The 18118-nt window shown below is 43.3% G+C and overlaps 1 protein-coding gene across 2 annotated transcripts in view; it reads right to left on the bottom strand.

Moving 5' to 3' along the window:
- adcy5 (adenylate cyclase 5) overlaps nt 1-18118 on the bottom strand; it is a gene marked incomplete at both ends in the record, with an annotated part of 70003 nt that overhangs the window by 29714 nt on the left and 22171 nt on the right. For both annotated transcript variants that reach the window (XM_080839415.1, XM_080839416.1), the window contains 2 exons: nt 1146-1267; nt 2041-2190. In XM_080839415.1, coding sequence (XP_080695541.1) covers nt 1146-1267; nt 2041-2190 — 272 coding nt within the window. The remainder of the gene's footprint in view (nt 1-1145; nt 1268-2040; nt 2191-18118) is intronic.

Below are 18118 nucleotides of genomic sequence, written 5' to 3'. Positions count from 1 at the left end.
TTCACACACGCTCAGTTGCATCAGATCAGGCCAGCGCTGGCTAAAGCGCCACCCTAATGTGTGGCTCTGGGTGTAAGTGAGGGGGAGGGGGGAGGTGAGAGGGAAAAGGAATCGGGAACTAGTCAACAAGCTTGGTGACCTATTTTCATATTTAACCAGTAAATCACATCAATTTGACCTATAGTACTTGTTCACATGTATTAGAAGTAAACAGAATGGGAAATATATAAATACATAACAAACTTGTGTCTTTTCGATCCTTACTTACAGACTTACCCTCTAACTGAATCTCATCTGAATGTTCATTTGAAACAGATTAGGAGTCAACCACAGGAACTACCACAGCTACTGTAAGAGTTAACCCCCTCCACTCATCGTGCAATAGACAGAAAAAAACTCATATTCTCATTGTTTTTAAAAGCGAGCCTGTATTCTGAAACAGTACTGCTACAGCAGTAATTTTTACTTATGTCTGTGGTTTACAGAGCTTTACGCAAGAAGTTGGTGCTAAAATGGTAAAATGTTCAGTTTTTTCATTCGTCTTAATTTATTGTCCTTTGCGTGCACCTGGGAGTAGTTTATAAGAGTTCCTTCATGGATCCTTGCTCTGGATTAGTGATGAGACTGTGCCACATAAGTCAGTTTTCCCTCACGTGGCTCTGTAATATACTACTTTCCAAATATCAAGATTTGTAGGATGTTGGAAGTCTTTCTGCTTGTGCAAGTCTGTGTGTGTGTGTATGTGTGTGTGTGTGTGTGTGTGTGTGTGTTTCACTGGGGCCCATGAAGGAAACACATACGCTTTAAATGAAACAGCTCAATAAATTATACAAAAGATATTTGTTAACACAAAATAGAGAATGTGATTTGTTATGACTTCATATTCTTTTCGCAAACACGTCCTTAATCTTTTTGATAGCAATAGTTTAAAACTCCACTTGGAGGTATTGTAAGCATGTATAATGCTTATCTTACATGAAACTCAGGTAAAACGGATATTATACATTGGGCATTTATACCTACTCCAGTTACCCAAGTAAAATGTCACTGCTGACGCAAATGGCAAATCCTTCTATCTCTCGCCACCTGTCCTATATGTTCACCTGACCAGTGGATGAGGAGAGCCATATGCATTTAATTCCCACCTGACGTTGTCATGTTTCTGGATGTAGATCTTGTGAAACATCATATCCTCCTGCTTGGCGTTGATGTCGGCTTTCATCTCCATGGCAACATGGCGGGGAAGCACAGATAGGAGGAGGCGTTCCTGCAAACGGAGAAAGGAGAAAGAGAGAGAGAAAAGAGAGACATGTAAAGTGAGTGCTGTGGCTTAGCTACGCTCCCATCTCACAGCCGGTTCTTGACGCCATGAGGTGTCGTCACGGGCGACTCGAGCTGCAATCAATGGCACGTCACGTCAGCGTGCTGCTGTTCGCCATGTGGGGGCGGGCAGGCTGGCGGGGGGTGGGCGCCGGCGTGCGGAGGAGGGAGACGGGGCGAAGAGGCACTGAGAGCAGAACACTGAGGATTCCAATCACTCCATGTCAGCACTGGCAAATTAGCAGCAGTCCAGAGCTCCGTGCACAAACTGTTTTAATCAGCTGTCATTATTCCCCCCCAACTACCCCACCCCCAGAACAAACTCCGGGTAGTCCGCACAAAAATGCCAAGAACGCTGGGACACGCACTCAAGCGCTTATGTCACTCCATTTCCAAAAGATTCCTGAAACCCGCTGAACCTTTCCCCTCCCACTCGTTCTGTCCCAAACACACTCACTCACCCCGCTCTCTGATTGGTTTATGCATTAGAACTGCAATCACATCTGAAACCCTCATTAATAATAATACACCGTTTTCTCCAAAGACGAACAACCGAAGTATTAGGAGGGAAAACAAGGGAAGGACATGGATGTGGTCCAGCATCCTCACTCCCCAGTGTATCACCTGCTGCTGGTTCGACCCCTGGAGGATGGAGGATGGAGGATGTGAATGTGGTCCAGCGTCCCCACCACCACCCCACCCCATAACCCAGTGCCATACCTGCTGCTGGTTCTCCCTCTGGGAGTGGAGGCGAGCCTGAATGCACTCGCGGGTCTCCTGGAAGGCCTGCCTCTGGGAACCCTCGGCCGGGTAATGGGTGCAGACGCCCACGATGTTGGTGCAGGAGAAGATCAGGACGTTGGACACGAGCTGGGGGACAGAGAGGGTGAGAGAGAGAGGGAGAAAGTTTTAGGTACACAATGGTGTTAAAACTAACAGTGTTGTTTATGAAATTGCCATGAGGCCGCTAACTCCAAATGTGTGCTGAGCACAGCAGTGGGAAACGGTCAGTGGAGGACACTGGCAGGAGTTTGACTGGGACAGAGACTCCCTGAGAGGTACGGCCTTTAACCAGGCCTGTCTCTACTGGGCTTCAGCACTTCTGCCATAAACAGAGCGGGCCTAGTTTCCCCCTGTGATGAGTATGCAGTTCCAAAAAAAGAACAAGGATGCCTGAGTTAATGAATGAGCGCGGGAGTGAGAGAGAGAGAGAGAGAGATAGAAAAAAAGAAAGTTTGAGAGAGGAAGAGAAGGGAGAGGAAGAGAGACCACAGAGGAGTTGAAGCTGTTATCATAAAGGAAGAGGGGGCCTCTGTCTCTCCTCTCATCTCTTCGCTCTCTCTTTCTCTGCCCCCCTCTCTCCTCCTTCTTTTTTCCTTCTTTCTCTCCGTCCCTTCCTGTCTCTTTCTCTTCCTCTCTCCCTCTCCCTCTTTTCTCTCTCTCTCTCTCTCAGACAAGGTCAGGAACAGGGCGTCTCAGCCCTCTTTCTAAACAGTGCTATCAGGGGCACGGGGGCTGCTGTTTCCATAACATCCCGGAGTCTGAAAGAGATGCTCGTCTACAGACATATCTCTGCTCTGACCTCAGCAGCCACGGTGACCGGCCTAATGGACTCTGTGTGTGTGTGTGTGTGTGTGTGTGTGTGTGTGTGTGTGTGTGTGTGTGTGTGTGTGTGTGTGTGTTTGTGGTTCTAAATGGCCACCACCTTTGTCTAGCCACATGCACAGACACACACACAGGCAGACACACCAACGCACATGCACATGCACACACACACGCACACACCGAAATTCAGATCACCTTTGCTATCTAGTCATGGTGAGGGGTCCAGCCAGACAGGTTGCAGCCTACCAAGGAACGGTTCACACCCCCAAAAATGGAAAACGAACCAGGCCCAGAAAAGCCAAAGTGTCCCATTCACACCACCCAGCCCAGTTCACACCAGCAGCGCGTGGAGCTCAGGACAATTATACATGTCCAGCAGCCTCGATTGAATCAATACGGAGCTCTAGGCAGGGGGTGGGGTGACGGCAGAGAGTGAAAACTAGACACACTGCATAGCGGTGTGAAATATGACCGCAGCACAAAGTGAGAGGATGAGCAAGTGAAATGACATATTTTCCATTACAAGAAAAGTGTTATCTTGAAGGATTACATTTATGGCAAAAAATAGACTCAAGCGTTTGATGTGTATCTTGTTCTTAGTGAAAGTTGTTTACATTTTGTTAAAAGTCTGTGGATGTGAAAGATGTAGGCTGATATGGTGTGAAGCTACTGTGAGATACATTTCTGCGGTTTTGAGACCTGTGTAGTGAATATGAGTATGAGTGTGACTTTATAACAGATATATTACTGTCTTAAATTTGAGTATTTTGTTAAATGTACGTGTATACATAAGCAACAGAATGAGATTCACTGTATAATTGTACTTGCCATTTATTTACAAGATTTGGAAAATATGCAAGTCTTTCTAAAACGTAGGATTATTAATTGAAGGCAATAATTTGTTTGAAGTATCACATTTATAACAGGACAGGGATATACACCATCATAATAATACGCTTAAATTTAGACGCAAGCAGTGATCATCAGGGTCCAAGCAGATTGTGCAAACTGCCCCAAGTAGCAAAAGGTTGAATGATTTGATCACCTCAACAGGTGAAAGAAGATAATTTGAGTAACGTATGTCACATAAGAATTTAAAGACAAAATCAAGATTGGCCTGGGCAACATGGGGAAGAAAAACGTGTTGTAGCTTGTGGTAGCGGCTTCTTATGGCTGATTTGTTTGAAATTGTGTAAAAAGCTTCAATATGCCATTAATAATGGGCCAACAAAATTGAATTAAGAGTGGCCATTCAGAAAAGTTTGTATTGGCTGCTGAATTTTGATTGGCTGCTAAAATGTGTTACGTGAGGAGATGTGAGATGTTAGCTTAAGCGATTCTTGAGATATTGAAATGTGTCGGTTGCAGATCAAATATCACAAAATTGTGACCAAAGAATGTGGTAGTAATGCAGGATGTCAAATTTTGTGAAGTTTGAACCTTAACATCACAAGATATTGGCTAGTGAAGTGCTAGATTTTAGCTTACACACACACACAACACACACACATGCATGGGTGCACAGACACATACATAAGGAAACCTTTCCTCTCACACATGTTTAAGTCACGGACCAGGTGATAGCAATATTTACAGTTAAATTATTAATGAAAGGGTTTTGTGTTGAAAAGAGAGTCAAAAGGATAGCGGGTTGCATTATGTTTGTTAACACCCTGGTGCAAACGGCACTATAACTAGAGTCTTCCCTCTGATATTCAACCACACCCACACCCACAAACATGCAAACAGACAACCTTTCGTGACATTCAAATCATAAAAGGGGAAAGATTGTCTAAAGAGTGTTTCATGTGTATTGAACTGTTGTATTTCTGAGGACTGCATTTGGCCAAATCGTCAACACTTCAACTAGAAAACTCAGTGAGTGATTAACCACAAAAAACAGGTTCAACCATTATGACTGTTAACAGTTTTCTACAATGGGTTTATATTGCAGTAACTACTGAAATATTTTCCTATACATCAGACAGCATTCACCAGAAACGATTCCTCCCTAGAGAGAGCAGGTCCACAGTATCAGCCATTCTTCTATTGCAACATGAGAGAGGATCATTGAACAGGACGTGAAGATAGGTTGGAAAGTTGTTCTCTTCAATTCAATCCTAAAACTAAAATGACAGGCCAATATTGTATTTGAGGAGGAGACCCTCTGCCTCTGCTCCCCCTTAATGTCTGACAATGTCTTTGGCAACGGCCATTTATTACTAGGCTACAGGCTATGTTCTGAGTAAAGGTTTTGATGCCAGAAGAGGATCAGTGTGTGTGTGTATGTGTGTGTGCGTGTGCGCGCGCGTGTGCATGCGAGTATATGTGTGTGTGCGCGTGTGGGTAGATTCTGTGGGCGTGAAACCACCCAGCACTCCAGGAAGCAGCTCTTACTCTTACTGAAGTAATTCTATTTGAACCCTCCTAGTCTGGTCACTTGTCTAAGCAATGCACTTGATCCTTTGTCTGCAAATTTGCACAATGTAGTTTAAACAAATCTTGGTGTCATCTTGTACACTTTTTAAAAGTCAGTAGTGTTGTGAAGGGCAGCTTTCATGGGCTTAGAACCATAACCAATTAAAGCAGCTTTTATCTCATAAGGACCCGGACATAGCTGCTCCTGCTTTTGTTGCCTCTTGATGTACTACTGTAATTCTCTGTGTATGGGGTTGACCCCCCCCCCCCCCCCCTTCTCCACTACAAATGTTCCATATCCTGCACCACATCAAAAAAACTGGCCCACCACTGACAATTTTAAATCAAATTTAAAGACACATATTTTTTCTTTTGCTTTTAGTTCAGTCTGACGTTTTTTTTCAAGCTGATGTTGATTTTATTCAGTTTCTCTTATTTTTTTTATTTTACTACTTCACTTTTATTTTACATTTTGTTGTTATTTTATTCATTTTCCATTTTAGTCTTGCCTTGTATGTATTACCCTTTTCTCTCATCTAGTTCACGTCAGTTAAATTGTTCTCAAGTGTTTTTCCGTCCCTGTACTCGTACCCCTTATTCCTTTTCCGTCTACTTGTATTGTTAATCCGTCTGCCTCCACTGGATTGAAGTGGCTTGACCTGACTCACAAGAAAATGCCAGGGAACTAAACACACTTCTCCTGGTCCGCAGACATTCCAAGCTGAATCGCCAGTCACTACAGTGACCATCAAAAGCCAATACTTTCAAAAACGTCAAAATAAACCGAAGGGCTACTCTACAAAAAGGCACATAAATGCTCTTCAGAAGATGAAACAAATGAATAAGCCCTGCCAGCATTCAAATTCTTTTGGACTGATATCTGATACCCAATACGCCTGTTCTGGTCTACAGTAGCAATATGGGTGTATGCATGTGTATGAGGCTACATACTCCCAGCTTCTTATGTCTCGGGTGACCTCTGAGGGCTCGGGGTTCAACTTTTGACAGCATGATCAATGCAGAACAGGTACAGCTAATACAGTGCCCTTGAAAACGCACGCAACCTCTCAACCCACAGGCAGTTTGACAAATCTCCCACAGTCTTGGAAGGAGGAGCTGGAGCGGACGCCAAGGGGAGGCGAGCCTCAAAGCAGCACAGCCACAGAACCGCAGAACACAAACACATGCCCACCTACGCTCACTAATTGCATCTGTTTCACTATTACTGTTCGTAGTTTTGGAAATGGTCATATTTCACTATTGCTTGGTGCTCACTTAGGTTTCTGTGGGGGTTTTTTTACTGTTGAAAGTTGTAAACTACTGTAAGACATCATGGTTTGGCAAAAAAAGGGATCTTGTCATGTGAATGAACACTGACCATACTAGACATGACTCATTCATCACTAATTCATAACATAAAAAATTAAAAACAAGATCGGGAATGTGAGATTATGAGTGAGTAGAAAGCAGAAGAAAAGAGAACAAAGCCGTAGATAGAGGGGTGCGTGTCAGAGCGAGAGAGAGATGGAGTGAGAGTGAGATAGAGTGAGAGAGAGATAGATGGAGTGTGTGTGTGTGTGTGTGTGTGTTTGAAAGAGAAATGGAGTGACAGAGAGAGAGAGAGAGATGCCGTGAGAGAGGAGGTCTGAGAGAGAGAGAAACATAGAGAGAGAGATTGAGTGAAAGGGGAGGTCTGAGAGAGAGAGAGAGAGAGAGAGAGAGAGAGAGAGAGAGAGAGAGATGCCGTGAGAGAGGAGGTCTGAGAGAGAGAGAAACATAGAGAGAGAGATTGAGTGAAAGGGGAGGTCTGAGAGAGAGAGAGAGAGAGAGAGCTGCAGTGAGAGAGGAGGTCTGAGAGAGAGAAACATAGAGAGAGAGATTGAGTGAAAGGGGAGGTCTGAGAGAGAGAGAGAGCTGCAGTGAGAGAGGAGGTCTGAGAGATGTTATTGCAACCATGAACTGATGTAAGCTGAGCAGCTGCCAGCCCCATGCTGGCCATGAGTCCTGCCTCCCCTCACTGCCATGGAAACCAGCGTGCATCAGATAAGAACCCATCCAGCCAGTCAATGCAAATATTCCCAAGCAACAATCTCATTCTATTTATATTAGGCCTCACTTTCTCTGTCCTTATTTGGAAGCCAGTGGAATCCCCGGACGAAAGAATGGACGTGGGAGTTAATTCAGGAGAAAAAAAAAGAAAAACACTCTCACCACCCAACTTCATAACAAATGGAGCCTCGTGTTAATCGTACTGTAGACATTTTGAAACAGGGAAAAAGAAAAATATAGTCACTGATTTCCGGATAATACAAAATATTTTACATGACAGGATTTGAGCGTCTCTTGTCTAACACACAAATGTAAAACAACAGAGTTTGTTATAAAGGGACATATTTCTATAACATTGTCATTTGCAAAGGCTAATACATGTCTTAGCCCCAAAAAAGAGGCTAAGAGATTAAGAAAATAATCTATTAGCCCTGTAATGTCAGTGCAAGCCAACCAACCAAACTCCGGTCATCACATTCTTTACCACTCCATCCCATCTTATCATCTTAACGAGAGAGCATGATATAATTCAAAAATGGAAACTAATGATCAGAAGTATAGTGAGCATATGGCTAAGATAATGCTGAGTTCTGGTCATTTCCTACAAGTGCCACTCCAAACACTGTCCTCCACGTCTATTGTTATGGAATAGCTATGGTCAGTCATGCCGGATTGGCCCACTGAGTGGCAGAGCATGGCCGCACGGCAACTCTTGCCATGGTGTTTACAGAAGCATGGTGATCTAGGCCGGGCATGCGACCATGTCGACAGTAACCAGGGAACGCTGGCACCAATGCAAACCTGTGTACTCTCATTATAGAACATTATTTTAGGCTGTCATTAATGATTGCTAGTGTGGCCATAAAAAAATATCCCCCCTCCCCATGAGGAGGAGAAAGAAGGTTGAGGTGTCAATATTTACCCAGTAAAGAGTCCCCATGTTACCCAGGTCCTATACTCTTATTGATGGTGGCAATGTCTCCCAATGTCAGATCCAGGATCAGTGTGTTCAACAGTACCATGGTGGCTGGGCCCTTGATGGAGATGTTATTGCTATATCCAAAATCCTGTCCTACCAGGACTTGCATTAAACCAAAGAGACATTCAGTTTCATTTCCGTTTTCCTTCATGTTCAGTTCCCCCACTGTACTAGTGGTCACCCCACCGTTAAAAGGTTTGGATGTCAGTGCAGAACAAAATGAGATATCCAGGAAAATGTCAGTGACGAGGGAGGCTGGCTTCCATTCACTCCCAGAGAACAGGAAAAGAGCTGCACTTTGCCATCTCTGTCCTTTTGTGTTCCACAAAGAGAGACCCAATACCACTGGCATACGCCTGAGAGGATAACGACAGAATTTCAATTTCTGGGTGAACCTTCCCCTTAAAGTGCTGCACCTCACAGTCTGATATTAATGTTTTTATACGGTTACTACATGCCACATTGTACAACATGATTCTAATTAAATCTTATTAACTGCCAGGATGTGCAGCATCATTCATTCTCATGTTTGCCTTTTGTCATATTAATCAATATCTGACACACAACAGGCCTATGCTACTATGGTCATGATGTAAGGGCAATCTGTTTAAGTTATCCACCTTTGCCATACTTACCTGAACATTGCACTAGTTATGTTAGAATTCGGCCCTTGAAAAGTCACTAAGACACTAGTGGTTTCACCCTAAGCATAAAATGGCTAACTTGTATACACCCAAGTCCAAGAGATGTGAACCGAACACATACCTTCCCAAACAAATATTACATTCTTGGTTAAGGATTTTCTTTATGTATTACATTATTGGATTTATTACATTTTAATGGGCTTTAGTGGTAAATATTATGGCACTGTTGGGTTTTACAATCCGTGGCTCAGAGGCTTTTCTCATGTGGCCAATTCCAAATTGAATAATCTGAATGTAGGAGACAGAATCTTTCAAGTCAAACTGATAACAGCAGAACCCCCTGTAATCCTCTTGTTCACAGATAGGAAGTCCTCCCGTGAGCTCAACCTCACGGCAAACATTTCTTTTTAGAGTCACACCTCCCACAGACCAACACTCCTGCCGCACGCTGGGCCGACTGGGACGGCATTGAGGTCAGAAAGGCCACCATTGGATTCACACCTTTGAAGAATAAAGGAAGGCCAACTGTCCGCGGGAAGAAGGGAGCCGTTCCATTTTTCATCTCCCACTTCAAAAACAATAAAACAGACAGAGCCAGTCCAAATATAGACTCTACAAATGTTATTCGCATGAGGCGCTGAGCTTTAGTGGGCTTTGATGTCAACAGCTTGCACTGAAAGACATGTTTGCTCTCAAACAATCACATTTCTATGGGACCACAGGTATTCTGCTCTTCTAACATCGGTTTCAATAACATCAGCTCTACACCGCAAACATTAACTGTAAGTTATCAAATAAAAGCCTGACCCTTGTAGTGGCACTCTGGCTTTTGATGATGTCATCACATTAAGGAGAGATAGGTCATGCCCCCCCCCCCCCCCCCCCCCCCCCCCCTGCAAACCTCACATGACCAAACTTGGTCTTCATTACAATGGTAAGACAAAAAGCTTCTGGTTTCAACATTATCTGATCTGATTTATAAGTCTTGGTTACAAAACCCCTTGGCTTTAGACAGTAAGGGACAGATAACCATCACTTCTCCTGCAGCTCCTTCCAACTGTCTTTCCGTCCTGAGCTCCCACTCACTCCACCACTTTGGACCTTCATCCCACATATTCTGTGATGCGGGCCTCACTGCAGGCATCAGTTCAGAGGACTCTTCTCCTCGCCTCAAATCAGGGGTTCGAAGGGAAGCTCTTACCAATTGGCCAGGTGACAACATAGCAGCACAGAAGACCACAAGTTAAGGAGTGCTTGTCTTTTGGCCAATTGAAACAGGGGGGCAGTGCAACGGCAGTGCCATGCCTTCAGTCATACTTATTTCCTAAATTGTACATATGGGAAGTCACATAATAGACTCAGTCTTTCACTCAATATGGCTTTAGAACACATATTAATATGACAGAGATGATTTCTGATGATTAAGTTTTTTCCTCTTGGCAACTACAAACAGTGTCATTGTCATGCCTTTCCTAAGTCTCCGGCTACCAGCCACCAAACAAGGGAGGAGAGGAAACGTCAGATAAAGGCAAAAAAAGAGCCCAGAGCAACTGTGCAGCTCTGGTCTCTAGGGGGTTACTACTAGCCAGGGGGATGTATGGTAACAAGGATGATGTGGATGCACCACCCCCCCCCCCCCCCCCCCCCACACACACACACAGACACACACACTTCCTTCTCTCTCACACACACACACACACACACACACACACACAATCCTCACACATCAGCTGACATCTTACTGACCCTGTCCTCTGACAGCCAAGGTAGAATTATAGCCTAGCACTGAGGCAGTGGGGTAAACACTCCACTAAGCAAAAAAAAAAAAAAAAAAAAAAACTGGCGACCACAAAGTGAAAACCTGGCACCACTGCCATTTACTAAATGTACTATGCATTCCATCTTTGGAACATTGTGTCTGTGTTAATAAAACACCAATCGCATACATCTGATGGCAATTTGCTGAAGGTATTGTCTGGCATTCTGCCGCATGACCGCGGGTGAAGGTAGCTGTTGTGGTCAGGAGCAGTAATCATCTCAAAACAAGGTCCAGCAGTGGTCTTCTGCTTACAAAACCATGAGCCTAGTGGAAAAGTCAATACCACCCATAGTGTGTGCAATGATGGGGAGGTTTCAGGGGATTTTCAGAGCTGATAGATCATAATTCAGATTTTAAGTACTTAGTTGCCACAAGAAAAAAAAGGGGGGGGGGATCTGACAGTGTTTTCTTACAGAAGTGCTTTCCTGGACTACTGCTTTAACCACTTGTACACAGAAATTTAATTTGAGTGGGGATCAATCATCCAAAACGTAATTTGTTCCAAGCGTAAGCTTAACGTCGGTCCAGAACTGCTGCCCAAAATAGTATTATCTCTGAAACCAGACCTGTTTATAGTGAAAACCAGAATGCAATGCAAAATATGTGCTGCCCTCTATAAATCATACTGGGCTCTTCCAATCCTTCTACCCTTCCTCCCCATTTCTAATTCATGCTGCCTCTGTCATTCACCCCATCCCTCTCTCCTCTCCTCTCCTCTCACTCTCTCCCTCCTGATCTAAATCAGGCCTTTGTCACTTAGGGATCATGGACGGCATCCCTCACCTCTGCCTGCTGGCCGTAACTCCTGCTCTTCCCTGACAGGCTCGGTGGTGAGGCATTTCAGAGGCTCTGCCTCTCCTTACTGGCCAGGGTGCGTTCAGGCACAAATCAGACTCCGCTCCCCGTGTCTCCCAGCTCCAACCACGTCTGCACGACTCCCAAGAAAAGGTCGCTGCGAGCGCTCAATACTCAGTAATGACACTCAATAACTCAACAGTGCAGCAAATTAATATATATGGACATGGATATTATTTTGGGTCAAAGGCCAGGTCATTTGGGCCACAATATCCAGTGTTCAAGAAAGTGCAGAGAACACACAAAACTTTCACCTTTTCACGTGTCACACATGCATCACCTCAAGACATATCTGTTGAAAAAAAAAAAGCTTTGAATCCTTGACAGCATACTTAATATTCCCCAAATAGAGTGGACACAATCTTTAAGCCATGATTTTCCCCGTTTCCTGTTACAGATTCAAATGTCATTTGTAAAAATGAAAAAAAAAATGAAACAGCAAATGAGTTTTTCCTGAATTGCCAAGTCAATTAGCCCTCAAGCACCCATAAAACTAAACATGTTGTAAAAGGACGGTTGTAATCTTTAAGAGAGTGGAACATTTGTTTACATCTACTGAACGCCCTCTCCAAACTATAACTGCCAGCCTTAAAAAACATCACAAATGCACCACAGCGGGGATTTCTAAAGCCCAAAATTAGCTAGGAAATGTGGCCAGCCAGTCAAATCAAATTACTGCATTCAAGGTTAATTAGTGATTCTGAATTAGTGATCAGATCATTTTAGGACATGAGTGGGCATCCAACATTGCACACTGTAAATAATATTAACAGACATAAGAGTCACATTTGTTCATGTTGTTCTTTTGGGGCAAAACAAATAGCCTAGAGATACAGTGACTGAGCCTAGCACCTCAAAATGAGGACAATTAACACAGTGACACACAGACACACAGACACACAGACACACACAGACACACACAGACACACACAGACACACGCACACACACGCATGCACACACACACAACTTTAATGTGGTCTATTGGACTGGGAGAGAGGAGTCCAAGGAGAAAACTACATAAATGCACTATTGATCTTTTGGGGGATATATATTAATAAAAAAAACTTTAAAAATAATCATTTTTAGCAAACCGGGAGACATGCAGCCTGGTCAGGTGTGTTTATTTGCCTACCCCATGAGGGAGAGTGTAAAAATGGCCCTCAAGCAGGCATGTGATCGCATCCCCTTCTAGGTATCCTCTTTTCCTCTACTCCTCTCCGTCTCTCTCCCCCTTGCCTCTTACTCCCCCCAGCTTCCCCGGCGCTCTCAACAGGAGCTTCTGTGTTCTTCGCAGCTTATGTCATTAAGTCAGGCAGACCTCCGTGGCGCATGGCCCCGATCCTGTGAGCCTCAGCTGGGCCTGGGCTTATGCAACACTGGGCCAAAGGGCACGCCGCACTGCCCTGCAGATGCACCATCACCCCGGGGGAAAGAGAGAGAGAGAGAGAGAGAAACAGAGAGAGAGAGAGAGAGGGAGAGGGAGTGGGAGAGAGAGAGAGAGACTGGCTAGCCTGTCCACAGCCTGACCAGACCGCATCCATAAGGGGGACCGTGCTGGCATATGCAGATGGCCCGATTGAAAGACAACTCCTCCTCTTTCTTAGACATGGAGAGAAGGACAGATTGATAGATACACAAATAGAGAGGGAGAGACGGGGAACAAGAAAGGGATAAGAGAGAGTGAGAAAGAAAGAGTTAGAAGGAGAGAGGGGGAGAGCGATAGGGAGAGAGAGAAAGAGAGAGGGAGGGAGAGAAAGGAGGAGGGCAAGGATCACAAGCGAAATGTCTGCAGGCCTGTCACATGAAACTTGTTTGACTTTGTTTGCCTTGCTGAGCTCCTCTGGAGCCAGAGATTGGCTTTGAAAGCGGCAACCTGCTGCTCAACCTTTCTGTGGTATGAGGGCCGTGCCTCTCCTGTCTGACCACTTGGCTACAGGATACACCACGGGCACAGTAGAATTAGATTTTGTCTGCTGGTTTTATTTACGAAGGACATACTAAACATACTGAATGGAAATAGAGAGAGAGAGTGGAATTCTGTTTGTGAGGGGAGTCTGGGATGGGGTTCATGTAGTTGGATAAAGTCAAACTCAGGATCATATAAGACTGGGAAATGCCTGGGTAACCATGTCAGACAAGCCTAAAGAATAACTAAGTAAACCCATCCTCTCTAAAGAGAAATGGGACACAACTTAAGTCAATGTATCATTTGTCCACAACATAAACCTACATGAGGCTGTTGTGTTGTACTTTTTAAACAAGACAAAGCCAAATCGTGTTTTCCTTTTCTACACCAATTGAAACCTTTCTGTAATGTAAACCTCAAATAGCTATGTACAGAAAAACCTCAGTGATAAGCCTCAAAACTTCAGTGAGAAAACTCATACACAAGGCATTATTACAAAGGCGACTTATAGCTGGCTCCTATAGAAATGGAAACAGATGTGTTACAGCAGAGATATAGGGTAAGGATTATAGGAGAAATATAACAGTACAGCACACAATAATGCAGCACATAAGAACAGCTCAGCACCAACAGTCACATGAAATGAGTGAATGCCACGAGTGAACATGCACACGTAGGGTTTACACTTTACAGTGAGACAGTTAAGTCTCTGAATTCAGCACACATGTTTAGGGCAGTCTCATTCACCCCCTACCCCCCCCTTTAACCAACAATACAATAAACAAGAGACTTTCTAAGGGCTAGAGTGGGGTGAGGGGTAACAAATGAAAGCACCCCCCCTCCCCCCCCCCCCCACACACAGGTTCACCTTGAGGAATGTAGCATTGTCTCCCCAGTGCAATCATCCGTCCCTTAGCAGCATTGCTCACAGCTCCTGAACAGAGGCAACAAGGGCAACAGAGGTTTTCCAGGGACAATGGAGATGAACAAAAACAGAACAAAATAGAGGAACACATTTAGAGTTAACCAGGTTAACCAGTCTAAAAACAGAGTTTGGGTGTCTGAAATATGTAATGCAATGGGCCAGATTTGTAACCCGTGTCAGATTTTTTGGGGCATTTGATTATGAAAAAAAGCCTCAGTGTTTTTAACTCCATCACAAATGACATTGCTCTGAAGGGCAAAACTAATTTACTTTCCATGCCAGCTGGCCATGGTGCTCTCTAAACCACAGGGATCAGCATACAGCACCACCTATGTTTCTCCATCCCAGACACATTCCCTGGACACTGACCTGACACATCCACAAATGACCCCCCCAACCCCAGCATCCTCTGCATTGTTTTTATGAACCCTCTGCGCTTCATTTAAACAACTGGGTTTTTTTTCTTTCTTATGGCATCTGCAACAAAGCGCGGCAGCCAGACAACGAACAGCAGCCTGACAGAACACAGAGAGGAGGCATTCACTCCTGTTTCCTAGAGATCAAAACCACTGGCCGGCAGAGCGAGGCGAGGCGAGGCGAGACGAGACGAGGCAAAACAAAACGGACTCGAGAGCCTCCATACGTGAAAACAGCGACGCATGTTTCAGCCAAATAAAAAGCCTGTCTTATAGCAACTGTCAGTAGTTTAGAGTAGCCCAACAAACAGGGGGGGAGCCTTCCGCTACTGGGCTACTGTGTAGAGTACTTATGATCTAGTGTGTGCTTTAAATGACTTATTGGTCTTCAAAGGATGAACACTAAACAGTACCTTTCACCATATTGTACAAGCAACATAGGACAAAACACTCAAACAAGAATAAATAATATGGTGGACAAATAATTCAGTGGAAAACTGCTAACTGATACTACATACGTTCTACTCCAAAGAAGTATTCAGTGGTATGTTAAGAAAGCGATCATGGGCCTTGACCTATTTTCATATCATCAGGTCACATCAGGGGCAGTATTTCTATAGTTATACTGTTTCCATTACCTTCTAATCAACATAGACACAAAAGTAAACTACTCACATTTTTTTGGCACCTCTTGGCATTAGCATCTAAATTGTTTCTTACAGTATTAGGATTAAATGTAATAACATAAACATCATCTGCAAGGCAATGAATTAAGGAGAAAACTAGAGATGAGGCAATATGAAAAGGGAACAGGGAACAGGGGTGATATAATTCAACTCAATTGTATCTATTTATATATCGCCAATACAAATTTTCAATTGTTTATATAGCACCAATAACAGTAAAAATTGTCAAGGTACTGTACAGAGCTGAAGGCTGATTTGTTGTATTGGCCCAAATGACAGTACAGGACACAATTACAAATATAGCTGTAAGCAGCAATGAGGGGTCCAAGCAGCCCAGCAGGCTAGAGTTGCCATGGAAACTCGTCATTTTGTCAAGGACATGGCTGTAAGCACTCACAGCAAGTTGTCAGTTGACCAAATATTGGCCAAAATATTAAATCACTTCCTGTTTGGCAGCTGCGCCGCGAAATTCAATAGGCTGAAACGAACGGATGGCTTTGTAAATTAAAAAATCAGACTTTGTGAGGCTTTGTCTGAAGATCATCTGTGCCATAGTTGGTGACCATTCATGGCTTTCTAGGGGCTGCCGGCCATAGGCTCCAATGGCCGTTGAAAGAGGATGACAATGATGAAAATAAAGATAAAGAATAAGAAAAGGTAGAAATGCAATGGGGGCCTACACAGCTTGTCTGCTTGGCCCCCCACTACAGTTTGGAACAGACGAGACCAGGGTGGGTTATAAATAATGCATGCTACGTGTATACAAATGTATATACTTACATTTCAAAGCTAAGAGACCAGAGACTCATTTTATTTTGTCATCCAATTAGACCACATAATAAGACCTACATGTTGTAGTGACATAATTGTAGTTGAACAATTCCTAATTAAAATATTTATCACAAATTTCTGCTCTCACATCACAGTTTTGCCATGTCATTATGGGGGAACACCTGCTCAGCCACCCTAATGTTAATTCACACCATTAGCAAGTAATGCTGCATCCATCAGCTGTACTGCTAATAGGCTGTTCTGGTTGCTGTATTAGCAGATTAATGATGCAGAAAAAGCCTGGATATGGGGAATCTTTAGCAGTATGAGGTTGAGGTCATTAATTCACCAGGGGAAGGTGAGTAAGTGTGTTGTATGTATGAATGGTGGTACGCAAACTTGGGAAGGTTTTTAGGTCTATAGGACACGACACATGATCAACATTAACTCCTAAACCAGTGATTAACGTTATCCTGTATGTTTGATAAAGTCTAGCTTACATACAAAATATAGGGAGAATTCCAGAACCTACCATGCACAGAGAGTTAAGTAGGTCTACAGAGAAAATTAAATGATCATAAAAGCAAGTTCAAGCGAGTTCAACTATCTCTTGTAACACACACACACACACAGACACACACACACACAAAAGCTTCCTATGACAATTATTCCAATGACTTTGTTCTGTGCCACAGTGCTACAAGGCATCATTAATACATAGCACTGAAAAATGCACTTACAACCGACTGAGAGACAAGCAAAACGAACAGACAGCAATCCACACACACACACACACACACACTAGGGCTGAACGATTAATCGCATTTGCCGCAACGTCCGCGATTACAACGTGGTGTAAAAAAAAAAAAAAAAAGATTTTTCAAGAAGATTTTTTTTTTAGATGGAACATTTTGCACACAGTGATTAACCCTCTATACCCCAACAGAATTCTAGAACACTGCAGCAAAATCCCACGAAAAACAGAGAATTCCTTAATTTTTTGTTTTTCTGTAAACAAACAGTTACAGTTAGAAAACAAAAGAAAAATTACAATTACAAGTTTGTTTTGTTTGAAAGGGCATACATTCTTTGTTAATATGACATCAAGTATGTATTAGTGACTTCTACAAATATTAAAATACAAAGCTTTACATACACCCTAAAGTTCAAATTCATAAGTTTTGAACCGTACAGCAGACGTAGTTATTATATTTAATATATTCTTAATGTATTTAATTAGTATTTGTTATATATTTTGTAAATAAATTAATAAATATTAAAATATTAACACTACTAAACCATACAGATTACCAACATTTTTGCTAATTTGGTGGAAAACACCTAACTCTATGCCTCTTCAAAAGCATCCTGGTGCAATACATTTGTGGAGGAGGTGAAGGTGTTTGTGAGGATAAGCATCCTCATGGGTATCCATCATTTACCCTCTTTTGTTGACTACTGTTCATCTGATCCAGCCTTACAAGTGTCCTATGTGGCAGACACCAATGCCATGAAATAAGTATGAGGAGTTATGCAGATACCTACCCTGTTCAAACCCAGGGGTAGCAGACTCTGGTGACAAGCTTCAGAAAGTGAGACCATTACAGTTTTTTCCAATCATTTTCACACTTGGTTCAATACCATGTACTATTTCTCAAAACACTTAACACATCCAGCAGTAGACTAACTAAATGGGATACTTTTCCATTGCTTAGATACAAAAT

This window comes from Sprattus sprattus, assembly GCF_963457725.1.
Source record: "Sprattus sprattus genome assembly, chromosome: 5".
Classification (NCBI taxonomy): domain Eukaryota; kingdom Metazoa; phylum Chordata; class Actinopteri; order Clupeiformes; family Clupeidae; genus Sprattus; species Sprattus sprattus.
This window is presented reverse-complemented; position numbering and strand designations above follow the sequence as displayed.